The sequence below is a fragment of the Anser cygnoides genome, chromosome 6, assembly GCF_040182565.1.
Source record: "Anser cygnoides isolate HZ-2024a breed goose chromosome 6, Taihu_goose_T2T_genome, whole genome shotgun sequence".
NCBI classification, from domain to species: Eukaryota; Metazoa; Chordata; class Aves; order Anseriformes; family Anatidae; genus Anser; species Anser cygnoides.
The window spans coordinates 9,246,083-9,273,579 of NC_089878.1; the positions used below are offsets into that span (position 1 = coordinate 9,246,083).

General features: G+C 43.0%; 1 protein-coding gene across 5 annotated transcripts in view; it reads right to left on the bottom strand.

The window, feature by feature from the left end:
• The window catches only part of ERBB4 (erb-b2 receptor tyrosine kinase 4), a 579,191-nt gene that overhangs the window by 185,518 nt on the left and 366,176 nt on the right, over positions 1–27,497 (bottom strand). For all 5 annotated transcript variants that reach the window (XM_066999837.1, XM_066999836.1, XM_066999835.1 and 2 more), the window contains exon 4: positions 15,438–15,572. In XM_066999837.1, the coding sequence (XP_066855938.1) occupies positions 15,438–15,572 (135 nt within the window). The remainder of the gene's footprint in view (positions 1–15,437; positions 15,573–27,497) is intronic.

Below are 27,497 nucleotides of genomic sequence, written 5' to 3' on the forward strand. Positions count from 1 at the left end.
CTCTAAAATATGCCAAAACCTACTAACATATAAAAGCAACGTGTAGGCGTAAGAAATAATGAAGAAACGGCAAACCATGAAACTGCACAAGTATTTTTCCTTTCGTCTTGAGGCAACAGCTAATAAAGAGAGAGAATTCCTTCCTGTGATTTCCACCGCTGGTCCTTGGCATCAAGATGCTGAGCAAACTGCAGTCTTAATGCCAACCAGGGGGACCTAGGAACACTCAGTGCTACTAGTAGAGCAGCCCAAACTGCGCAAAAGGAGTACGAGTTCACCTGTAACGATTCCTCACACGTATTCTTATTATAATCAAATAGTGATTCAAGAATTAGCTGGAATTTGCCCAAAGAAAGATTTCTGATGGGCTCTACCTTGTAAGTGCAACCTTACCCATTTGCTGAATTCTTGCACATTAGTGAAGGCACATAAGCAAAGAATTTTTTTCTTTCCTAGTGATATATGGAAAGGAAGAACCTTGATCATTCTCCTGCCCTCTTTACAGAAGCGATGCTAGAGTACAGTTCTGCTCCTGAACAGTAGCACTGCTTGGAATACGTGATGACATTTGATTCAATAGAATGCAGAGGAGGAGGGAAGGAGTTAACAGGAGGCTTACATAATTTTTACAGACTTTGTTATGAAATCTAAACTTAGAAAGGGAAAATTCCCACTGGAACATGAGAATTAGTTTTGCTTTGGCAAATTCCACGCACACAACCAATGGCTCTTCTCCTGGGCTCATCTTCCCTTGGCCAATACTAACGCGACTTACCTTCATTATGGAGTCCAGCGCAGAGTACCAGTTGTAACTTCCAGGGTATTTTGTTTTATTTTTTTATTTGTGAAAGATGCCTCTACTCTCCCTGCCTCTGCTGGAGAACGTCACCAGCAGAAAGCATTTGCTCGCTAGGCTGGGAAAGACCAAGGTTACTTTATCCTTGTGCTTTCCCGAGAATTGAGAACGGCTTTCCTTTGTCTCCAGACTGACTTTATTATTTGAGGAACAGTAAAACCGCAGAGGATTAAGTTACTGACAAGACAAGAAAAATGAAGTCCTCCTCTTAACTCTTAGCTCAGTGTAGTACAGAGAAGAACGCTGCTTCTTCCCCATCAGCTATCCCAGCTGCTTTAAGCAGACCTCTGTCTGTAGGGGAAGGAAAGCAGAAGTAAGAAAAAAAATGGTCTCACCTTGTACAATGCTTGCATTTATGGATGGCTTCTACCAGGTAAATAAACTACTAATAAATGTTAGCATATCTGTAACACACTGATAGTGGAAGTGTGAATAAACAGCCAAAAAAAACAGGGTTTTCACGGTTACAAGCCATGGTTACAAGCAGCCTCTTTACTCGTCCAACAGTCTAAAATAATTAACTATCAAAACATCTATAAATCATTTACTAGCTTCTGTAAGCTACTTGTAATCTCATCTTTAACCTAAAAAATCAGTCTTGCAAAAATGCTAGAGACATCCCACAGATGTTTCTGGACATAACTACCTCTAAGATGCACAAAGTTCCAGGCACACTCTGCAGTAAGACCCAGTCTCCTTTCTCCATTGCTTAGATGGGAGAGAGGGTTTAAATAGGCTCGCATGTTGTATTTCTAAGCAGCTGAAACTCCTCAGTTATGTGTGAAAAGATAACACAATCAAAATATAATTCAAACACCACGGCACAGCATTAATGAGAATTAAAGATACTATTGTTGTGATGGATTGTTCTGCCTTTATCAGGCTGTAATGCCTTCCGTGTCCTTGTCTGGCAATTCCTATTGTCACACACTCATTCATTCACACTTCTTTGTTAAGTAAAAATCATTTTACATTTTCTACCAGCCCTGAGCTAGCCATCAGATCTCTTCTATTGATTTGAAAGTTAATTACCTAACACAGACTCACACGTTTCAGGATTTCCTTCCTTTATGGCAGAAGAGAGATGCCTCGTAAGAGAAAGTATAGCTTTCAGTAAAAGAAGAAAGCATCTGATAGGAATATCTAGCGCTCGTTTTCTCCTCCTCTCTGTGGAAGAGTAATGGGATATAGAAATCTAAGGGCCCGATCCTCTACTGCCATCAAACTATGTTGCTTTCACTGATTTCACATGAGCTCACCTCGGGGTATTATCGCCAAATAGTTTTCCAACATGGGATTAGAAAATCCCGTAAAATCCAGGCTTTTCTCTAACAAGCTGTTCTTGCGCTGAAATTGTTACTTTTGTTGTGGTAAATGGCAGCATGTTGACTGACCTTTCCATCTCACACCTGTACCACTGCTTCTACCCCGAAGTCTTCATGCCCAGTACAGGTACCCTGCACAAATGCTGGAGGCGTCCATTTACAGTGAAAACTTGTTTGGACCCATGAGCTGAAAGGAAACTGCTAACGACCATTTCCAACAGGGACTTCCAAGTCTGCCATTCAGTCCCATTCAACACCTCTATCTTCCCTTCGGCTTCCTTGGCAGATAGGAAGAGAGATGCACACAAACGGAGAGGGACTCGGGCACAGGCAGCTGAAAAGAAAGCGGCATGGGAAATAGGTCTGCGAAATGAAAACAGTCCAGGAGATAGGCACTGAAAGAGCACAGTGAGAGATACGGGGACAGCACAAGGGAAGGCAGGGGAGAGGGAGCAGAGATAAACGCAAACCAGCCCAGAAGAAAACAAAACCTCTGAAGGGGGATGCATTTTCAAGAGTAATGTCTGATGGAGACAATGCTCGCATGCGCACAGGGACTGGGAATCTGTAGAGAACTCTGAAATTACAGAGTATCGCTAGATACGCTGGTGGCAGGCACTTTTGATTTTAAGAGAGATTGGCCACCAGAGGTAAAGGAATAAATGGAAAGCCAAGAAGAGCGTGTCAGCGGCACTGAACGGGCTCAGGCCAGTGAATTTGTATTTATCACTGACAGCTCCGAGCTGATAGCAAGCTCTCTGTAATGCAACTTCAGCTGCTACAGAAAAATGTCTTCAGGCCACAGTAACGACTCCAGGAAGGGACCTGAGGGGGGTAATGAAGACACTAGTTATTTTTCTTTGCCTGGAACTGACAGCACTGGTAAGGCTGTACAACTTGATGCATTAATTGGAAGTTTACTCATCCACACAACATAAAAATGTTCACATATGACATAGTGTAAAACTTTACACTGATTAAGCAATTAGGAGCTATTAATTATCACTGCTTATAGCTGTTAGCACAGAGCAATGTAAGTGAATTCCCCCCACTGTGGTGGTGAATTAGCTCCAATCAGCATCAAATGCATTTCTGAACACACACATAGGGATCCCAAGCAAATTGGGAGACACAGCCAGAAGGCAAAAAGGATAGGTCAAGTTATACCTGCTGCTTGGCAGGCTCATCAAGAACAACAAGCCCTCAGGAATCTTCCCTTGTAATCATCACTATTAAGAAAATATATTCCCCTCCGTGAGCCATAGATAACTGCACAGCCTCGCACACTTGCAGCAGGACATCTGCTACTACATGGCCAGGCAGCCCCGTTCCTGGCTAACAGGGGTCTACACTAGGATGGACGTGCAATCCGTCATCAGGCCATCCCCACAGCACACAGAGCAGCAATCGTGGATCCCTTCAAAACCCAGGGGGATTGCTCATTTTGCTTCTCCTCTGCGCATAAGGAGGGTGATGTTCCAGCAGCTGCAGCTACTACCCTTACCAGCCCAAAAGCAGAGAGCTGGTACAGCACACGACCGCTCAGTCCTTACGTGCACAGATTGCCTACCTACAAGGCAGCCATAGCAATGCCTGACTTGGGACACTCTCACTCCTCCTTGCTCCGAGATACACCCAGTGGCTCACAGCCCCGGTGCTTCTTATTCTGGCCCACAACAAGGGCTGCTTCAGTCTGTGGCATGGCGAGGCACGATTCAAAAACCACAAACAAGTCAGGCAGCAGCAGACTCCTACTGACAGCAGTCACGTGTGCCCATCATCACGCTCTTACACCATTTTAACACGGAAAGCTGAGGTGCAAGTTTATGATGTCCGCTTGTGCCTACCTTAGTGTCTGTAATAAATCTTAAGCCAGATCTCTTTCCTCAGATGCACCAGCAGACTTGCTGCCTGATGCCTAATCTTGGCTGAAAGCTGAAGGATGCAAATACAGGTTTCTTTTTGGATGCAGTGTGTAACACTGGGAGAGAAATCTCGGTGCTGTTAGAGGGGATTTTTCAAAGGAGGTGCTCAGCAAACTCAAGACACATTAAAAAGTAAATGCCAAAGCTGGGGGTGTTCAAGTGCTTGTCTAATACCAACTCCTCCACCCCTCAAACAGATCAACTAAGTCAATACCGCATAAATCAAAATAATGCCCTGTAATAATGTCCCTGTAATGCTGCCAAAGCGGTAATAAAGTTTGAACAGAGGGGCATACAGTTTTCATTTTTTAAACAAAGTAATAAACTCAGAGAAAGGAAATGAGAAGTTAGAATTGAATTGGCTTTTAAAATTCATTTTACTTTTTCTTGATGCCATGTAATACTTGGAGAGTCTGACTGAGGGCAGTTAGGTGCACTGACATTTTAACTAACTTTTGACTCAGCCAGATGGAAATACTAGAAAGGAAGTCCCCAGTCCCATGAAATTTGGAGTCCAATTTTAAACAAATTCTGGATAAATATCACAGTATGCTTATTCAAACATAATTGTTTATTCAAACTGTATCTCTGGCTGTCTGAACAAAAGTGATTATTGCAAAACAATAACTGGACAACAGAAGCCCTTTCTTTGTAGGAAAACAATGCTCGGATATATACTCTACTATTTACATTCAGTGTTTGCAATCCACAAATGTACAATGAAAATAATCACGCAAACAGATTTCAGCATGCAATTTCCTGGATAATCTTCAGTTACCAGAGCTCTGCACAGAGATGACCCTGTGGGCATCCTACAACTGTCACAGAGATGTAACGCAATGAACTGGGTAGGAAGCCAAACTTTATACATAGCCATTTGTATAAAACAACTTGAAAACCCTGAATTACCTTATCCTGTAACTATTCTATACTTTTCGACTATGCTGTAACACTTCACTAATGATGGTTTTTATGAGGTTTTGAAAGTAAATTACAAGTTCCTACAAGGGGACCAGAAAGAAGACTTAGAGCTGTGAAAGACTCATTGAATACTGGCTCACAGAGATGCGAACATGGAGCTCCTACACACAGGCACAGTGTGTGTGTGACAGGCTGCAGGTGCACAAAACACACTCCTTTTTTTGCTTTCCTACTTTGTACACCATGCCCATTGCTTAGACAGAAACTTCCCTCCAAGTCACTCAGCACGTGAACGCACGGCACTGCCCACTTTCCTGCAGGAGGCAGAGGGAATCAGAAGGAACCTCCTGAAACAGCCGTGTATTCGTGCAGCCTGCTGGTCCAAGCTCTTGAACCAGGCTGTCCATGAAAGCTGGACAGGAAGGCTAGTGACAGTGCCGAGAACTTCTACTAAAATAGACGTGTGGGACAAAATCCTACAAAAACGCAGATGTGACAGCAGCAAAAGCTTGGGGTGTTTGTGTGTGTCATGAGAGCAGCAGCCTGCCAGGAGATGGCCATCATGAGGCCAGCCGGCCAGCCCCCATGGCAGCCCCCCAGTGCCGTTGAGCAGCACGCCTCTCCTGGCGCTCCGCACAGCAGCACGAAGCGAGCTGGCTGAGCTGGTGGCTGGGACCTGCATCTTGCTCAGCAAACAACAGACAACTTCAAAAGGGTGGGAGGCGTGCAGCAGCTTCAAGAACTGGTAGATGCAATTAAACGACTGATTTTATAGACTTTCTTTTCTTCCTCTTTCCCTAAGCAGCTCTTCAAAGGCAGCTAGCTAGAGCAGCTGCAGCTTGCTGTGAAAGACCAATTCCACCCACCCACCCACTCACTACAAATCTGCCAATTACCATTCAATTAGACTATTTTAACTATTCTGAGTATTTGGGGTTTATTTCCTACTTTCAAGAAACACCGGTGTTTGTGATAAAGCAAGCTGCTTATAATGGAAAGGGATGCTTTCATTTAAACTGAAAGTCTCCCCCTTGTGTAATACAGTGTTTAAACACCAATCTGCTTACAAACAGGTGGCATACAGTAATACGTTAAACACACACAGGTTGCCCTTAAAAGATAAGTATTTACCAAGAGTTGCCACACGCTACCACGTGGAGCACTACTTAAATTCTATAGCTACAGAGCAAGTACCACTTTGTAATATTTTCTATACAGTGGCATGATAATCTGTCCCGCTTCATGGGTGACTTTCCCCCCACAGCTGCGGTAAGGAGGGAAGATTTTTCATTGCAAAGAGATGCTTGTGTCAGAGCTTATTCGGAAACTGTTAATTGTGTCTTTCTCAGTGCTATCCTTTCTGTGCCCATTACTCCTTAAGACCCCTGGCTTTGTAGCAGTTCCCTTGCTAGATCCCTGGATTAGGCTCCAGCAGCCTAAGGACTGCTGTCCCTCATGCCATTATTTATTCGCATTAGCCAGGTATGCTTGTGTTTGTTACTTCTTATTCAGCGAACTCAACTGTTAGAGGCATCGTATTTTCATTAAATGCCATGTCGGCATGCCTTTCAAATCTGTTTCAAGGACATTCACCAATTGACAAATCCCTTCTGAAAACACTGGCTGAAGGTATTTATTAGGAAACTAAACTGATTCCCTTTATTCAAAACACACTGTTCTGAGTTGATGAAAACATTACCATCACCTTCAGGCAGTTCAGCTTTCTGTACCAAAGCAAAACAAGTCCTACATCTCATGTATTCCTCCATATCCAGTTATATAACCTGGCAAAAGCTATTCTTTAAAATAAATTCTTTCTATTACTATATATGTCTTTCATTTCCAGGTAAGTAAACAAATTCTGTCCTGACTAGAGATTCCTTAATGGTAGGAAAAGCAACCTCCACGTACACTGAACAAAAAGCGGTTGCAGGACTTGCTGGCTGCCTATATTCAGCTCCGATTTAAATTTTCTTTCCAACTGAGATATCCGTGAAACTGTAACTGCTGCTTAAATGCCATGTTGCAAGCCTTTGAAGCGTGCTCCACACAGAAGGAGCTTTCACAAAACGGTTTAGTTATTTGTGGCTTTTTACCTGAAAGAACAGCTTCTCCTCCTGGCTTTGCCCTGGTGACACCTGCAGCAAGGAATGTATTCTGTGCCGAGACCACCTCTCTGCAGAGGCCCCATTCGCTGGTCTCCAAACATACATTTAAAATGTTAATTGAACTTCAAGTAATAACCTCAGTGAAAGGTTATAATTTAACCAGCTCCGCAGTAAAGAAGGTCTTCAGCACATACTTTCTGGAATGCCATTTACTCTGTAGGTAGTTTCCAATTTAGATGTACATCAGAAATGATATGCTAGCTATTCTGAAAGCTGGCTTTAAGCATGAATTAGTCACTTTCCTTCCTTCCTTTAGCCAGGATACAGAAACATACCGCTGTTATTTTGGCCTTCTTCAGAGCAAAATCCTTGTGCTTCGAAGAAGAACACAAAACCTTGCAGGACTGACTGGACAAAAGGCAGTTAGCTGACGTGTGCCTCGGTACCAAGGGCTAGGGGGTTGATTTACATGGATTCACAATAGAACATGAGGCATCTCCTGGTCTAGAGGAAAGCTTTCCACGTTCTTTTATCTACACAGCATTCAGCTCTCCCAAGTCTTTACTAACCAACGGCATTTTTGCTGTGACACCCGAGGAAACGGGCCCCATCCTTGCTCCCACGCTGACATCTGACTCCCAGAGTTACCAGGGTGGCTTCCGGATGGCAGCAAATGAGGACTGGTCCTGCCCGAGAGCGTTCTGAATGGTCCACTTGGAAAAGCTGGTGTGCACACATCTAACTTGTCACACAATTCGGCCACAGCATACCTGAGAACTTGTGGAAGGGTGGTATTTTTGGGAGAGATTGCAAGGATCTGAGGTACCCCTGTTCTTCATAACTATCACATAATTAATTCAGAATTAATTACCCCATGGTTTGAACCAAGTATAAATTTCCAGATACACCACTAAGGTAAAAATAATCCTCTTCTACTGTTGAGACTACTCATACCAAACGTGATTTAGTGTGCCCTGTAACCAACAAGGCCACTGCTGAACACTACACCAGGGGCTGGCTACCCTGCAGACCTCCTTCTGCAGCTGTAACGAACGGCTGGACACAAATCCACCCACTTCCCTTGCCAGCCACTCCAAACACTGATTTTTATTACCTGATGGAGAACAGAGCTTTAACACTTACACAAAATCCCATGCAAATATTAACTCATGCATTTTGCTGAAACACCTTATAAGAATACACAATGTATGCTGAAAGGCATGTACAGTAACTAAATAGCTGATTTCTACTATGTCAATTTAAAAACAGTACGGGACTTTTGGCCTCAAAGTAGGCTGGCATAGAGAGACAATTTTACCGAACTAAGTTTTTACGAAATTGTCCCCATTTCTGCAATATTTTAAGGTATCCTTTTGAAACTGTATTACACTTTTTGCTAGCGTGTGGGAAACTCACAGGAGAACATGGTCCAGCAAACCCTCCGGTATCAGGGCCAGTGGCGTAACAGGTTAACCTATTTAGGTTTAACAACTCACAAAGAGAATATAAAAGAATAAAAGAGGAAGGAAGAAAAAAATTTTACGGAGCCAGCACTGATTTAAATCAACCGAATGCACCCTGTACAGAGCCAGGTACGTCAAACAGCTGTACTGCTTCCAAACGCACATGCACCCAGGTAAGGTCAGTCGCAGCCTGGGGTGTCTGCTGCAGGAGAACAGAGAGCTGACTTCAGAAGCCACTGTGCAACTGGCTAGTCCATTTTCTGTTCCTTTAATTAAAATGCAAAGCACTGTCTAACTGGTAAACATCTAATTAGATTTTTGTCTATGTTTCAACACTAATAAAACACGTGAAAATGCATTTAAGTGCCAGCTAATTGGGGACTCTCCAAAAGTAGCTGTAAATGAGCAATTACAATGCAATTGGGGTGTGGTTCCCCAGGGATCAGCCAGCACAGGACTGATGCTTTTTAATATTCCAGACAAAAGTTCAGAAATTATTAGAAAACCCCAGGCAATAAAACATACAGGTGACAGGAAGACTGAAAGCCCAGCAAATAACAGTGAAGAGCATCCAGTATTACAGAGGCAGCCAGGCTGGCTGCTGGTAAGCTGGGGTCCCTCACACCAAACGCCTTTCCTACAGCCAACTGTAAGCCTGCACATTTCAGAATAAAGTGTACAGGCTACATTTTCTGGAAAATAGGGAGTCTCTAAAACACACAGGTATCACAACAGACTATCAGGATCCTCACATGAAGCTCAAACACAAAAGATACAATTTTAACTTCCACAGGGTATTGGTTAAATCACTAGTAAAACACTTTGTATGCTTTGCTTTCCCCCTTCTGAAAGAACATTGGAAAATATTTTACATCGAAGAGCAACTGAAATTATACTAGAGTTGGAAAGAAATTCCTCACAGTGTGAGCCACAAGACCCTCTATCTGTTTAGCTTATGAAAAAAAGATCAAGAGGTGAGCTGATTACGCCGTACAAGCCGCTACTGCAGGCAGAAAACACCGGGTACTCAAGAGCTCATTGAGGTAGTGAAGGTGTAACAAGCAATAACATCTGGAATTTAAAACTGTGTTCAAATCAGACATAAAGGCACCTAGTGTTATTTCTTTTAACAGTAAGGAAGTAATAAACTTCCTGAGGGACAGCTATGACTTCTGTAAAGCTTCAGGGCAGTGCCAGGAGGATGCATAGGGCCGAAGCCCCACTCTCGTGCAGCCAGGGACTCTAGGATCTTCATCCCCTCCTGGGGTCAGGGCTGCAACTCAAAGCCAGGTTGGAAGTTATGCCGGGCTTCAGAAAGCTACTGCGCTCAACGCCAGTCAAACGGATGGCATTCCAGGTCCTCTGCAGAAAGGAAATCAGAGCTAGTGATGTTTCAAGGCTTCTTTTGCCCTTAAGAAATCTATGAATCAATAAGTAAAAGAGAGGAGAGAAATTTTAAAGGAGTCTATCTGTTGAATACAACATGGGATTTATTGAATCACAGGTACACAGCTGAAGACTAAGACTTTTCTTCCCATGCATCATGTTAGGAATGTAGAACTACTACTGCATAACTCAGAAGCCGTGGTTTTATGGTATCAGGTGGAATTAGATAGAAGGCAGTGACAGAGAAGGACGATGTTATGAATAATAAGTGACTGAAGTTTCTGCTTGAAAAAAGTTCTGCAGATCTCAGGGCACTTCAGAATCTGAGCAGAAACTCCAGTTCAGGACAATACTTGAAATTGGGCCCAATTTTCAGAGTTCGGTTGAAGCTGGACATTAGTTAACTTTTGTCCTATGTTTTTCTGAATAATTTGTTATAAAGCAGCAATTTTTTAAAACTTGAAAATGGCAGGTAATCTTTTAATCTTTATTACCCAGACAGTTACCAGCTCCATCATGAATATGCATCCATAGATTTCAGTATTTTTAAATACATTGTTGATTTATTTCAATCTATGCTATTAGCTACACCCAGTGACCTCAACTTCATAATTCAAACCCTCTGGGCTTTTCTGTGAAACAAGAACTCCATGTAAAGCTGTGCTGAAAATTCTGATTTAATACTACAGTCCTTGTCAAAACCTGCAAAGGAGCTCAGCTGGAGCAATGGGGTTCTAGCGCACTTCCTGCTCCGACTAAACCAAGGAGGTCAGTGAGGACGCTGAGGACACGGATCAAAGCAGCTGAGTTTTCAGGTGTGCTGCACTTAGTCTCAGGCTGATCAGAGAGGAGGAGTTCTACCAATGTCAAGTCATTTCAGGCAAGAAGTTTACTCCTTATTCCCTGCTTTATTTCTTGCACCATTGTGGGGAGCTGCACCTTGGGTTTCCAGCTCCGAAGGGCAGATCCCTACGTCTTTAATTACAGGACCAAATCCAACATCTGGATTTGGTAACAGCGGAATGTGGTCTTGGAAGTGTGGCTTCAGCATGCTTGGCTAATGCCTGAATACATGGCTTAGTTTTGGAAGGAGAGAAGACAGATTTTCTGCACTGAAGAAACAAACCAAGTAACATAGACCTAACAGGAAAACTTTGTTCCTTGGACAGTTAAGCATTTTTGAGATTCCCAGTGCCACGTGTGCCTAGCTTAGAAACCTCAGGTTGAAAACACTGTTTTCAGTAAATGGAAGTGAAGGCTATTTTCAATTACAATTAACTGTAAAAGCTTCATCTGCAAGATACCAGTCTGGAAAGGCTCTGCAAACAGTAAATACTCGTAATATCTCAGCACATGAGTCAAAATGCCAGGCACAGAGGAACCTGTCCTCAGAGAGCTGAAGTACACATGGTCCCTGGTACAACATTTGTTTGTGACACTGCAGCAGTACACACTGAGCTTTACACCCGCAGCCATCGGCTCTACTCATCTTAACAGTAAGACCGTGTAAATTCCAGGGCGTCTAACATGAGCCTTTCTGCATGCATTTGATCAAAACATGGAGCAACGTGTAGAACGCATTTTAGGTTAAAGAACAAGAAAAAGGTCAAGCAGCATTTAGGATTCAGATGTCTACAGCACTCCTACTATCGTGGTTAAGACACTAAGGCGTTTTCAACAGGCTTCTTAACACTGATGTGACAATGAAAGAAGGGAATTGGAAGAATCTGTATCCCTGGAGTTCACTGGCCATATCCTCTTCTGCCTAGCATTGATCTAAATGAAGGGGAGTGCCAGAGAGCTGGCAGATCCAAGGTATGAAACAAGCACAGAGACAGAGGAATGATTTTATTTCAAAGCATTTTCATTCCTCTCCACCCTTTTGTCTTCCTCCTCTGCTGATTGCTGTGGAGCAGCAGGGAGGGCTGCAAGTGAAATTATCCCTGAAGTGGGACCATTATCAGCTGTTCATTTGGCTGGGGAAGAGAGCACCGGCAGGCAGCTTGCAGCACCGGCTACCGCAGCAGGGATGAGGCAGGAAGAGCACAGCTGAGGCCAGGCACATGCAGGCTGGTGCACCAGTGCTCCTGGTAGGACTGGCATCTGGTCTGGCAAAGTCGAAAACCCAGCAGGTGCTGCCAGGTTCCTCTCTGAAGGTGAGCCCTTGTTCTGGAGGACCTTAGGGGAGATTTCATGTCTGTTACTCTTGGCTGGAAGCAAAACTAACAATGCTCCAATACTAAATCATGTTTTTAGGACCTGCCCAAAGTATTAAGCATCTGACTCTGACGCTCATGCCAGTTAGCATCCTTTTGTCCCTACAATATTCTCTGCCAGGGAGGCCTACGGAGGTGGTCACTGTGAAATAGCCCCAACAATTTCTGGGGCAAATGCTATTCCTCTATTCATAGCAGACAGGGCTAAACATGACACGTAGGTTGATCCATCTACCCGGGTCTTACGCCAGCACATGTTTACACAGACTTTCCTAAATGACTACTAGTACTGATTTTGTTGAGCTTGACACGCAAGATCTGGCTGGTTTACATTCACAGATGGATGAAGCCCCTCTGACAGACCTCTTCCCTTTCCTGTGAAGGTTTCCAGAAAAGCAGTAAAAAAACACTCATTCTTTTCAAGATACTCTGACAGGGAATGTCCCAGAGGGCCTTCCCTGACATCTTTTGCACTTATTGTATTCTCAGTAACACCAAACAACGTGTGCTTACTAAATTCCAGTGGACTTAGTCAAGATTTGCATTTGATAGAGGCACCTGAGACTTCAGGCAATTTAATACATTTGTGTAAAATAAACAATAAAAATATATGCTGGATCCAAAAAGCATGACTCACAGTCTAAGTAGGAAAGTACCAAAGACTTTGTGATGCACTGAGCATCACTTGCAGCAGTGGAAAAATAGTAAGGCTGGGCCCAGCAAGCACCCACACTGCTTCACAGATTCTGAAAAGTGACATGTGAGCCAAATTTGAAAAGCATGTACCTTACTTAATGATACTCTATAGAGATTTCCATTCTAGGGTTATAATTCAATGTTCATTTCTCTAAATCCTTTCTGTACCAGCAAAAGTAACTTGCCTTTATTGTTTCATAAACTACCATTGTAACATATTCCCCTTCTCCTACCTCTTGACAGGTAGTAATAAGGTTCCACCATTCTTGAGTGATTTTATTTGAAGGCTTTATTATATTTTGTATATATTAATACACACACAAGAAATACACACACACATGGACAGCTATTTAATTTTAGGTGTTTCTAAATGGTGATCCCTGTGCCTAAATTCTTTGTTTCCCAAAGCCTTAACAACTTTGTTAAACCATCTTACCCATTTTTGGACTTCTGTATAACAGGGTTTAGATTTTCACCTATGTAAGTTGTGAAGACAAAAATAGTTTGGATTAGCTAATTAAATAAAATTTCACAGGACTTGTGAATAGTATTGAAATAGAATCCACTGTCTTGGAGAAGGAGACTTATGCTTATTAAATTAAATACAGTCCAACTGGGCTCTTCTCAATCCCAAATAGGGGAAATAAAATTTGGGTAGCCGTCTTAAAGAAGTTGCCTTACTACACAGCCCTCAGTCTGAAATAATGCTGCTTATCAGGATTATCAAACACAAGTGGCAAAGCACAAAATGTTCCTCCCTATGTTTCAAAGCAGCTCAAAAGGAATGATTAAAAAAAAAAATGTCTCCAGAAAACTGGACGGAGATACATACATTCTTTCATCCTGCTGGGGGAGCTAGCATTTGCCTTTATTACTTTCTGGTTGTGATTCCAAAAGTACTCAGCGCTGACCTTGTTCTGATTCCTCTGGAGCTACCAGCAGAACTTTTGCTAGCTCAGAAAGAAAGTATTGATGTTGGTTGCTTTTTTAAAAGAGCTTATTACCTTGGTATTGCAAAAGCATTTGTCTTGAGCTGGCAAAGGTTAAAAGAAAACCCAATAACAGAACAAAACAGAATAACAACCAAGTCTTTTTCGTGTTGAAGTAATGATTCATAAAAGGCTACATACCGGCATTCCTTAACCTTCAAAGGCTTTATTAGTTCTGCTTAGAACTGATCATCACCAGTGATGAGATTTTTAATATGCAAATAAGATAGCTGGCTGCGTTACAACTATGTCAGGTTTCCAGCCAGAAGGCAGAGGAGTTGAGCCTCAGCTCCGGAGCTGGCAGACCCAGGACAAGTGGAGTTTGGCAGGCTCCCGCAGGAAGCTGTGTCTCAAGTAGCTCTGCTCTTTATTTGAGGGTAGCAGGTGAGACATACAAAAGCAAGCTGTCCTTACAGAAAACAATTATACCATAAAACACTTAAAAATCAGTTAAAAATCAGTTGCTGCTTACAAATTATGGGGATTCATCCAATGGCCTTTACCCAGAGTTTTATCTTTTTGTTGAATTCCTAACATACTGCTGAAGGATTTAAATTCTTTCTTGGTTGTTGTGGCAGCTAGAGGCACAATCAGCGATTTATACATCCTTGAGGGACACACCTCAGGATATGGCAAGCAACCCAGAATGGCCCTTTATCCAGAATGCCCAGAACAATGTCTGCTGTGGTATCGCGCCTGACATCGGATATAAACTTCTTCCCAGCCTATACCTGAACTTCAATCTCAATACATCCTGAGGGTACTGTTTAATGGCATGATAATCATTTTGAATACACTTTGCTGTACCAGGGAATATTTAACCTAAACACTTTGTACCGCTGTATCACTAATGAATTCACTATTGCTCCAAAAATCATCAAAATACTACTGGAAGTGAGTAACTCCAGGGAAGGGAATTAGGGAAACAGGCCAAACAGATTAATGAAATTATATAGATACTACAAGTTCGAAAAAGAGAGTATTAAAACAGAGAACACACTAAAACCAGAAATATTGGCTGCAATTGTAAAGACCACCCCACCCTCTGAGTATTCTGTTTCTTTACCAGTACACACAACACAACAGGCTAGCTGTATCTTTAAGGTTCATTTCTTATCTAAAGTCAGAATAGCCGTGAGCTTGTACCATAGTTACTCCAGCAGCTAATTATGATGCCATAGGCAGAACACTGTGACTCAAGGACCAGACTGAGCAGCAGGAACAAATGCAAAACAAACAATAACGTCTGTGCTTCTACAGTAGCACAGTGGCTTTAGCAATAAATAGAAAAAAAAAGAATCTGCACAAGAGAGAAAGCAGATGAGAGAAAATTCAGAAAATGCATGATGTTCACAAACACGCTTTACAAAGTGTTTTTAAGATTAGACTAAGTGTTCCTATAAGCAGCACACAAACTTTGAAGAACGCAGTAGGAGGGGAAAATTTACAAATACAATTCTGCATAACAGAGTATCAGGGAAAAACTTGTGGTCATATTTACTCCGTGTCATGCTGTGCTGATGACAAGACAAAGAATTAAACTGATACTTACATCCCGAGCTGCCATTCGTTGGAACCAAAGTGAAGTTGGAGGCCCAGGGGTTACGCACAATATCCTGCCAATGAATGGTGTCTGCGAAGCAAAGAAATTTGTTCTGGCCAACATACACCCCTCCATTCAGTATTTCTGCACAAAAGAACAAGAGAACATAGTTATAAAGCTTTAGACATACAGCTAATTAGGTTTATTGCCACTGTGTGTACTGGAGAGAGAGGGCATGAAATTCAAATGCAAAGATACTTACAGTAACCTCAGCTAATACTTTGAAAACTGGATGGCAAGTAACATACAGTATTTGTAAACAGGAACCATTTATATATACACTGAAGAAACCTGATGAAGACAGCCACACAACTGCTAGATGATTTACTGGGCTTACTTGTTGCTCCAGTGTAATCGTGTGTAAGGGTATTGTTATTCGTGGGTAAAATAACTCTCAAGATTTAACTGACTTTAAAAAGCACAAGCAGTCAATCATACTATGCTGCATTGCATTAATACATATGAATACTTAAAGCACATAGTAAACTGATACGCTCTCCTGGGGTATGAATTTTCTGATCCCAGAGTAAATAAATAAGGAGGGTTCATTTGTCAGGATGTCTGGAAAAGCACCCCCCCCGACCACACTGCCCTGCTGGTCAGCTCTGCAGTCCACTCTCTTCTGCGCTGGCTCACACATTTTTTCTATCAATGAATCACTATCGACCTTTCCAATTTTGTAGGACTCCCTTCTCATCAAACTTTTAGTCATAAATCCTATTTGAAAAGTCAATACAGAGACCATGTTCTTCTATTAATCCCAGCCATCTACCTATGCAGGTTATAGCGACAGAGCGAGTCAGGGTGACAATCACAGCCAAAGCAGGACCCAAACTCGCATCCTAACTTTTTTAATGCTACAGCATCTACATTCCTTCGTCACAAAACACAGGCATTTCAATTTCCTGCCTCTTCAGCCGTGAATCTACTTTCTGAATTTCAAGACTGACCATAAGTAGTTTCAAAACTGCAAAAGTGACTCAAATTTAAACATGAAATGCCTGTTTTCCAGAGAAAACTGTATTTTTTAAGTTCCCTCTTCCCAAATACTGTGATCCCAAACCCCCACTGAAACATCTTGCTGGGAGCTTTGCATCTGAGGGAGATGGTTTCTGAGCAGATGGAAGTTACCATGATAGGCCATCACAAATTGGAGGGGGGGGGGTTCTTTGAAGGAAATTTAAAAATTTGATAAGTATGGAAAGGTATTAGTGATCATTTCTCTATTTCAATGTGGGTTTTCCTTTTTTTTTTTTTTCCTAGATCATGTTTATTGTGTTTATATCAGTTGATTTTTAAAAAATAGCTTGTTGCCCTACCTCGAAGGCTTGATTTGTCAAATCTCAACATAAAAATGATCTTATGGCTGTTAGATGTAGCACTGGGGTCTCCTTTGGAGCAGTAACTCTTTTTTCACCCTCTACACTCTTGCTCATATTCAGCATTCCTCTTTTTAACCTGACTCCTGTATTTCCAAAGCAGAGGATAATCCTTGTGTCTTTCATTGAGGTTAACAGGAGCAATGCAGCTAAAACCTCACGCACCGCTTAGTGTCAGAGATTCCAGCCTCAGCTAAGAAATGTTGAAGGTTAGCTACTAATGGCACTTTGCAATGACATTAAGTGGTGCTATACAGCCAGGAGTGTCACACTTCTTACAGAGACATTAAGAGTGAATCTCGACTACCGTGGCAATGACTAGGTTGTCTGATAGTCCTCACCTCCCACAAAAATCTTTAAAAGCTGTAGAGGGAATACCGAATACCAACATTGACCAACAAGGAAGGAATTACTGTGTTTTTCTTTTAACATTTGAGTTTACAGGCCATGGCATGTGGAGGAGGTAGCCCCTAAGAAAAGAATTATTAAATAAAGGATCATCTGTAAATACATCTTTCCACCATATTAATCAGTTCACAGTATTAATACCTATTTCTTAGAAATCTCTGGTTTAAAAGCTTGGCTTTTCATTGAAAAGGGGCTTAAAACCAAAACCTGTAATAATAATCTCGTACAGGAGAGAGTCCACATTAGAGATATAGCAATGATCTGTCTGTATGATATTCTTATGATCCCTGAAGAAAAAAACCACAAACCCATACAGCATCTGTTCGCAATTCTGCTCAGGGGAAAAAGTGGGACTCAGAAGCACACTTGAAAACATGATTAGTGATGATTTCTCTGTGTCGTCCCAGCTACACAGGATTAGCTAATCCATGATGGCCCAGATTTTGATTAAAAATAACATCTAACAAGCCATGAAAAACTGAAAAATCTACATTCAGAGCTTCTTAACCACTTGCACATGATTCCAAATAGTGTCACTATCAATTGGTACATCTGAACACCTGCCGCTGGCATAATTTCTGCTTTTTAGAGCATTCACTCATGACAATACCTATCAAATTTTCTCTTTTCTCCAAGGAACTTTGATGTATTCTTGTATATCAGGCACCATCTCACTCTAAAAATAATTCTAATAGTTTCAGTTTGTGGAGAAATAAGTTTTTCAGCATAAAAGTGACCAGAAACTGGCCCCTGGCCCCTCTTTACCGAAAGCTTTCCCTGTGGTTTACTAGGAGCAAACATGGGAAATGCTCTGACTTCCCTCATCACTGAATAAGAAACATTGTACCTGTCGTTTGAGCCACAAAACCTGATGTGATGTATTTTTCCCAAACAGTACCATTTTTTACAGGTGACGGGATTAAAGTTTACAGGTCTATTCACGTGGTGACGTTCTGAGAAACCTGGGCTCTTACAGACTTATTAAATAACCAGGAACTCAAAGTTTAGTACAATCCTTAAGGTGCTTTTGCTCAACTCTTCCCATTCTGTTGGATCCAAATCCAGTCTCCTTCTGCCTTCCTTCCCCGCTTGCTATTCCACTTTCCTTTATGCAGAGTCCTCGGCATGTGTAAATCAGCACAGATGTATTGGCTACACTGAATTAACAAACTCAAATGCATTTTGCACTTCTCTGCCCTCTCTTAGCAAGAACAATGCCTGGAAATACCTAATAAACCCCATTACATGTTAAGCAAATGAAGCACAAATGTAATCAATATACAATAGAGTTACTGTATAATGAACTCATCATCATAAAGTCATCATCTCCTTTTAATTTACAGCACTGCAAGTGAGAGATAAAGTTAAACAATAAACAGGAGGAGAAAGGCAGGGATCTCTGACTACGCAGCTGAGCTAGGGAATGAAGCCAGCAGAAGAGCACTTCCTTCTTCTCGTGCAACAGCAGAGGAGCCTTCCTGCCTTCAGAGGCTGCAGGAGGAACCAGAACAAGTCTACCAGTGGATTTTCTGATTTCTCCTGCGAAGAAAGAAGCCAGTTCCTGCCAAGAAGCACAAAAAAAGGACCGTTTGCAGCGACATATACCTTAAATATAATTCTAGGGAGACTATTTTTGTCTTCTAACACATTTTTTGTGACATTGGAGAACTGCTAATCTAAGTCCACCACCGCTGCCTGGGATGGACAGCAGGCAGAGCACTCAGCTCTAGCAACCGCTGCCTCAAATACCACCTGCTTCCTGCAAACGTTACCTTAGGGCTTCCACACTACTTGAGGACATAGAGTTATATAGGGGGATTTTGAAGCACGGGTCCTACTGGCTTTCATTGGGAAAGGAGCTCCTAGAGGTGGCAGACGATTCTGGAAGCCTTCCTTTTAAGCTCCTGATAGCCACACTTGAGTCTCACCACCTCCCATTTTGGCACTGAAGCTGCAGCTGGTGCTCTGAGCAAAGGAGTAGCTCCAAGGTCTTTTGCCATTTGATTCTGAAGTGAATGCAAAATCTTATCATCTTCCTTATTAGAGCTACTTCCCTGGCTTAAAAGCAGTATAATTCTGTCACCCAAGTTATGTGAAAATAAAGCAGCAAATGCGCTCGCCACTGACTTGTGCCATTATTTTGCTTATTGTGTGGAGAGCTGCCAAATGATTCTGGGGAACTTACATCTGCATATTATTAAAATTCTATTAAATGGTCATTTATCCAGAGACTTGAATCAGAAATGCATTAACTATTTTATCTGCTATTTCCTTGCTTCCATTAGCCAAGTGATGAAGCAGAACTATTACCACATAACTCTAGTAGCCTACCATACAATACCTAAAATACTAACACCAGAGCAGTGATACATACAGGTCTCTGGCAGTCATCAAACACGAGTATCTTACATTTCCCATAAAGTGCCATGCAACATGGAGAGATACACCATGTACAACTTATACTTAGCCTGCTAAGTTCAAAAAGGGGCAAAGTCCATAGCGTTTGTTGCAATGAGATGAAGGGTTTGGGTGGGGTCAGTGAAACGGGGGTTATCAGCCACCAGAAGCTTGAGATCATTGTAAATAAGGCAAAAGGACAGTAGCTCTGCATGTGCGTTGTCTGTTTAGACCAGAGATGGAGAAAACTTTTATTCATCCATTTGTCAAAAGGGCATTTTCTTCAGCTTCTTTTTTCTTCGGTACAGTGTAATCCCTCAGGGTCTGTTATCTAACTTCTAACATGGATTATATTGGCAAAACATGTTCACATTCTGCAGTGTATCCTTAAGTGCAAATAACTTGCACGTTGATCTGACATGGGGGCTGTTGGCAATTATTTCACAATATAATCTGGTTCTAAAATTGTTCATAAAATTGCTACTGCGGCTGAAGGTTACAAATTAAAAGCTCCTCTCCAGGGGTATGAAGCCAGCAGCCACGATGAACTGGAAGAAGGCACAGTGAGAGGGAAAAGAACTAGCTCCAAGGTGGGCAGAGAAAGGGGAAGGAGCTGATTAGGAGAACTGTTACGAACATCCACTATAACCACCTCAAAAGCAAAACAGAAGATACCTTACACTTTCCACGGTGATTGTCTGCTAACAAAACAGCTGTCTGTTACACTACACCGTACACAGGTGTACCCTGCACATACCTATAATATAACGCATATTGATGATAACTGAATTTCCAAGGTCAGCCTCTGTTAGAGCCGAGACATCGTTGCATGCTGACAGTGCTTCCCCATCATCAGCCAGATGACAGGGATTTCTTGTCAGATACTGTACCACTCTCAAAACACTGTCAAATTTCTCTCTAGATGCTCAATGCATTACCTAAAAATGGCTTTGGCCCGGAAATTTCATGCCAAACCAAGTCTTTTGATCTCTTAGCACAGTAGATTGCGCTGATGACCCACTGGGAAGGCACTTCAGGTCTATCATTAATAAGCTATGTCTTAAAGGGTAATGAGAACTGGGTGCTTTAGCAGACAATAGCTCATCCATCATCAATCAAGATCTGAAGTTTTTATACAGATGATTTAAGAAGAGTTGGACTGTGTAAAATTGAAATGTCACATTTGTATTGGGAGACGGGGGGAGCTTGATAATGAAAATGAGAGTTTTAACCTTCTTCATTTCAGCTCAATGACCATACTCAAAAGCTCATGGATGTAGAATCTGTGTACCAGCTAGAAGCCCCAGACAGCCTTCGATCTCAATTATACAATTTCAAGCAAAGATTATTTGGGTCATTAGCTGGAAGTCAGTTTCAAGGCTTGATGGTAACAGCAAAATACTCTTTATTTCTGTCAAAAGCATTCGGTGTTATGTGCGGGCTGCGGGTCTGTACTTCTAAGTGCTCAATAACTAAGAACACTGGATTGTAGCATCTGAGCATAAATCTTCAAAATCTACCTACCTTTTTGCTACAGAAATAAGAATGGAGTAATCTTATTACTTTTCATTGAGGTTGATGGGGTACCTTTTCACCATTTCACTGCAAAAGTGTGTGACTATGGATTCATGTAGTCCTTGTGAGTCATTTAGCTACTACATTAAAGGACAACAGGTCTGGCTAACTCTTCTTTAGCAATCTCCCCAAAGCAAGTTTCTTTCATTAACAGGTTCAGCCATATTAAACCAACTCAAAGAAGACATTTGTATCCGCTCAGATTATTCCTGACTTGGTGCATGCCCCAAGTTCTTCTTTCTCACAGACTTACAAATTTTAAGGCATCATAGCACATAACTGGTTAATTCCTAAAAGGAAACAACAGTGCAGATTATTCCAGATTTACAATACACATCCCATGCCTACTCTCAGGGAACCGCAAGTCAGCGTATGGCTCAGTGTCAGGGTGATGGGTTGCATCTTACCTTGTGCCCTAAGCAGCTACTGAGACCACTGGGCACATAAAACACAGCCACATGACCCCAAGAGCTTCAGTGCATGGAGAAAGGCACCCATGGAGGATGGTAGAAACAGCTTAATGAAACAAGTCACTCAAAAAACCCTCATCTATCCAAAAGGGAAGAAAACAGTTGGATATAAACTCAATTTAAGATGTCCTTTTTTTCATAAAAAGTGAAAGTCTTGTTCTTAGGTATAATTTGCTTTACTAAGCACACTTGTCTTGTGCTAAAAGAAAGGGTATGTCTCCATAATCCAGCTAGACTGACTTGTACTAGTGGCCACTGAATTAAATACATTTCACAATGATCACTGCCGCTTCTGCCTACTTTGATCTCAATTCCTCAAAGTATTTAAACCCAAGTTTAAATTTAAATCATCTCCTTCCCCTTCATTCTGGAGGAGTTATCCTGCTCCTGTAATCATTTCTTGGCTTTGATAATGGAGGATAAAAGGATGTACTGACTCCAACCAACGCAACTTTCCTTAAGCACTTACCTGCCATGAGTACCACAGTACCCTTGATGCTAACTCACAAGAGGGTAGGCATAAAGTTGTATGATCAGCCTTAGCTCTGGCGTTTCCTTTGCAGATGTTATCTGCAGAAGCAGCGGGAGCTGTTTATGATGTTACCCACCTCACTTGTTTGGTTCTGTTCCCATCACTCACTTCTGAAAGCTGTTTGACCCTGTTGACTTTGCAGGTGAGCAGCTTTAATGTAGCACATTGACTCTGTTACAAGGATATTAATTTTCAGGAGATGATAACTGCATCACTTTTCTGTCCAGTCAAATCCTAGTTGTGGGGTTAGCAGCCAAGTGCTTGATTTACTGTTTTCTTAGTATAATTTTGGGGGAGAACGGATTTACAGTATAAAACATACCATTGTAACAATTCACATGACTTCTTGTGGTGTCACCAAATCAGGGAGAGAGGCAGAAAAGGGCCTGGCAGCCTTTGTGGTGGACATATCAGCAATGCACCCATGCATGAAGGGTAACCATGCAGTGGGTGCATTAGCAGGAGAGGGAGCTTGTTATGCCCCTCTGCTGGGTGTTCACAAAGGTTCATCTCAAGCACTGGGGCCATTTTGCGGTACCCCAATACTACACAGCTGCTGCCAAACTGGAGAGAGCCCAGGGAAGGGCCACTATGGTGTTTAGGGGCTGGAGGACTTGTTGTATGGAGAGACGTGAATGGACCTGACCTTATCTGGCCGGAAGAAGGCAACTGTGGAAGCGGGAACACCTGCCTGCAGACTGCCTCTACATACCAGAGGGCTACAGGGGAAAACTGAGCCAGACTTGTCCCAGAAGTGCTAAGTGAAAGGACAAGAGGCACTGGGCACAAGCTGCAACACAGGAAACACTAACCAGACATCAAAATAAAAAGTTCTTCACTGCAAGACCGGTTAGGCACAGGAGCAGAGTGACCAGGAAAGTGGTGCTGTCTCCGTCTGTGGAGATTTTCGGCACTTGATTAAAGAAGACACTGAGCCATTTGATCCTTGTCTGATGTCAGTCCTGCTCTGAGCAGAAGGGTGAAATGGATGATTTCCAGATATCCCTTCCAACCCTCATTATTTTGTCATTCCACAATTATTAGCCATCTACTACCACCATCCTTACACTGTTCCACAAGCAAATCTACTGATGAAAAAGCACATGATGATGCAAAACACCCATCCAGAGTAAACCGTGTATTTAAAAGCATGCCACGTGTGTATAAACAAGTGCTACAGTATTTGAAATACAGAACCTATGCCAGCGTCACCTATCCCATTTCATGCAGAGGGGACATCTGGACCTAGACGCATTTTAGTTTTCATTACGAAAGAAGTGCTGCCCTTTGATTTTTATATTTGTTAGCAAGAAAAAGAAAAATATCTTCACCTAAGTCACTGAATTACTGATGAGTTTCAAATGACTGTCTCTGGAGGGCATGGCACACTGCTGGCTCACCCCAGAAGACACACTCCTGCGCTCAGCAAGAGCAGCTACACCCAGCAGTCAGCAGTGAGCAGCCGTTTCGCTTGCAGGAGCCATAGCTGGACACGCAGGTGACAGAGCACTCCCTGATGGGGTGAGCTGTGTCCCGATTAGCAGTGACTGTGTGCTCAAGAAGAGGTAGTAAGTCCTGCAGTGTACTGCTATGTGCCTATAAAGCCTGATAACGTGCCACCGTTCGGTAGCTCTTGCCTTCTGGTTGTTCAGAAAGCCATACCTTGGAGCATGGATTTCAGCAAGGAAACAGCCGTGGGCAGGTGATGATTCAAAAGGTACTAAAACCTGCAGAATCCTAAATAAATCTCCCTTCCTCCCCACTCTTAATCTTCAGCAGAAAGCCAGCAGAAGGTGCAGAAGTGGGGATGATGTACCGAGTGCTGGCTGCACCACCAGGGCAAATACCAGCCTCCCTGGTGTCCCAGCTGCCTCAGTGTGCTCCAGAAAGCCAGGAGGCTCTGCTGGATATCCCAGTACTGGAATTAATTTCTGCTGCCTGATCAGCTTTAACAGGGAGCCTCCTGTGGGACATAATCTACTGTAATGGCCCAAAGCAGCTGTATCAAGGCTTGCCTTTCAGCCTTTCATGATGCAGCCTCTGCTTTGTGTCAGGCACCCTCCAAATCCATTCAGCAAAGCCTGAGCAGAACCCAGTGTTGCTTCTTCTGCCCTCTAGAAATGCGACCTGTGCCCAGAGGCTGTACAGCTGCATCAGCTCTCTCCTGTCACTCTGATCAGCCTCTGTGACAGTGCAGTGACAATCCACGGCCAAGCCACCCGTCCTGCCTCACTGTGTTGGTTCCACAGTTCTCTCCTCACCACTTACCCACAGCTTGTGCTGCAATTGAAGCATTTCTGCAGATGTATGCTTTCTGCTCCTGAGGGGCAGTACATTATTCAACAACCCTACAAGACTCAGGAGTGGCTCCCAGAAGGGTTTCCATGGGCATGCAGGGTTTCTCCAGCAGCCAGAGATTTACCCATAAACTCTACAGAACCACCAGTCAAGACTTCTTGGGGGTAAGACTGCAAACCGATCCTCCAACCATCCTCCTTCACCTACGACCAGTGTTTCACTGATTCAGAGCCATGGTGTCTGATACTGGGACCAAAACCTTACCGCCCCACTGCTCCAGCTGGGGCTCATCCCACCTCCTCCCTTCCCCTTTCTCAAGGGCAGGCTGCCAGTGATGAAGGGAGCCCGAAGAAATGTGGGGCAGTGATGGAGAATGTCCTGTTTCAGGACAGAAAAAGTGATAGCTACTGCTCAGAGCATTACCTTTCATTTCATACCAACTATGTGAACCAAATTTGAGAAACAGCACTCAGCACTTACTTTAATTCTTTTCCCTAAACTTTTTCCAAATTTCTCTATGCATAGGATGTTCATATCATTTCTCCACCCAGGATAAGGATATGTACTTTGATTGATTCGATTCTGTGTTGCCAAGACAGACACAAGCATTTTAAATGCCTCTCCTTGTCAGGACATTTGGTGTATAATATTTTGATCAAACCTGAAATGTTTCATGTCTGCTGGTGGCAGCTCTCAATTTATCTTTCCCATCTGCAGAGATGTGTAACTGTGAGACTACCGCGTCCCTGTTCTCCTGGCATCAGCTCTTTATAGGAGGCATCTTGTGAGTAAATGTTGCATGACAGTTTGTATGCCACTGCTGCACCCTTTCCAAGCGTGCTTTTCATGGGGAATCTGAGCAGCAGCATGAACAGAAACTTCATCAGGGCCAGGGGCATCTGAACACAGCAGGGTTTCCCTGAAGCATCCCCAGAAGCTTCAACTCTGGCGTTATTTGGTGGTATATTTTTTAATTCTTTTCATCCAACCACTGACAAATTCAAGAAGCCTGCTTTCTATCCCAAGCACATCTGGCACTCAGGCTGCACGCTTGGCAAACAGACTGATGGCCTTCTATCTTGGAGTGTTAGTGCCTCAAGTACATCCTGATTGGCATCAACATGCAGAAATTCCTTCTCCCTTCAAAAAAAAAAAAAGTTAAGATCTGGATGTAGTGGTAATTTCCGCCATTTTCTGAAAGGCTGTAAAAAATTACTGGCTCCATAGAGCCCTTCTCTTTCAAAACTGTCATAATGTGGCTTGGAATAATCCTGGAAGAGTGCCCAGACCCGGGTCCAGCTGCATCCTGCGTTTCAGTACAAGCATTTGCATAGGGGCTGGTAATTGGCATGCAGCTAGTTTGATGCCAGCTACAGCAATTGCATAACCTAACTAATCTTTTTTCTGGGCTCAGAAGAGGAGCCTGTGTCCACTGAGCTTAAAATTTCTATATGGGATCTGTTCAAGTATGCCCTCACATTTCTATGCCACGTTCTTAACCTCTCCTGAGATACAACATCGACTCTTCGAAGAGGAATTTTAATTGAAATCTGTCTGAGGTGGGAAGTGCCTGTGCCTTTCCCTGGCTTTCCCGTGCTGAAGCTGTGCAAATGACATGCTGACAATCCTCCTCCTGCACACAGGGCTGCCAAGTGACTCTTGCATGGCTCCTATGAGCCCTAAGGACCTTGGATTGCATTCACCCTCACACTGCTGTGGCTGGGGACAGGCAGGTAGCTGAAAGAAAGTCTGTAAGCTGAGGAACATGAACGTTAATTACAGCAATCAGGAAAGCCTTCTTTGTAAGTTAATGAGTTTGATAAGGTGAGCCTGGAGTATCCCAACTCACTCTTTTTTGTCCCTCTCCTCTTTTGCTTCTGTAATTGCTAACAGGTCACTGTCAGCCCTGCTTCTTGCTTTTGCACACATGCTAAATCCAGGTTTCGAATCTGACAGGCCGTCAGGGCTTGTCATCCATGCTGCTGAGCCACCGACCCTGTGGGCATGCAGCTGACGTGTTCCTGCTAACTCTTCTCCAGCCCCAAAACTCACACGTGTTCTGGGATTGCCACATTTAGCCACAGCCCTTCTGACCTCAGTTACACTCATGTTCTGTGTACCTGTTGAAATCTGATAGTGAAACAGTGGCAACAACTAAACTGTGGCTGTTACAGGGGAAAAAAAATACAGAATTCAGGTTAGTTTTCCTTAAACTATTAACCATAATCTAGATGCTTAGGGGAGGCAAATAAGCATGTTATTCATGCCTATATAACCCTCTGGTCAGCAGGAGATAGAGCAACAGGTGACAAGGTTGTCAGTATAAGGGATAGCTCAGGGTTAGTTCATTCACTTTCTTAAGACTACCGTCTCTCTGCTGGAGTGTTCTCCAGTTCTTCTGCCTGCTCTTAAACAAGGGCCCTTCTCACCTCCCACCAGTCCTTTTTATGAACACCTCGTCCTACCTATCCAGCTTCCCAAAAGCCACGATGAAACTGTCCTCTTCTTTCTTTCCTTCCATCAGTACTGTGACTGCAACCTATGTGGCTGAAGCCATTCCCAGCACACATCTTTTTCTCTTCGCAGCAGATGAACTGCGCCGAACCCGACCTGCTCTCCATTACGATGCAGTAGATCACAAGTGACCCCGTGGCCCAGAGCGACGTGGAAGTAAAACCGCAGTGAGATCTGTGCCTGCATTAGCAGAGGACATCCTCTGCTCACAGCAGCGGCTTGTGGCACGGCGGACAGTCCCTTTTCTCATTTCTTTCCGCTCTGTGCCTATGCAACCTTGGCAGTACCGAGGGTTGCTTTCATTGTCATATTTGATAGCAGAACAGCACTTTCTTCCTGGAAAAAGGATGGGTTTGCCTCCAGCACTTTCCCACTCTGCAGTTAAACTAGCCCAAACAGTTTCTATCTGCAGGCAGCGGAAGTGCACAGTTTGTCC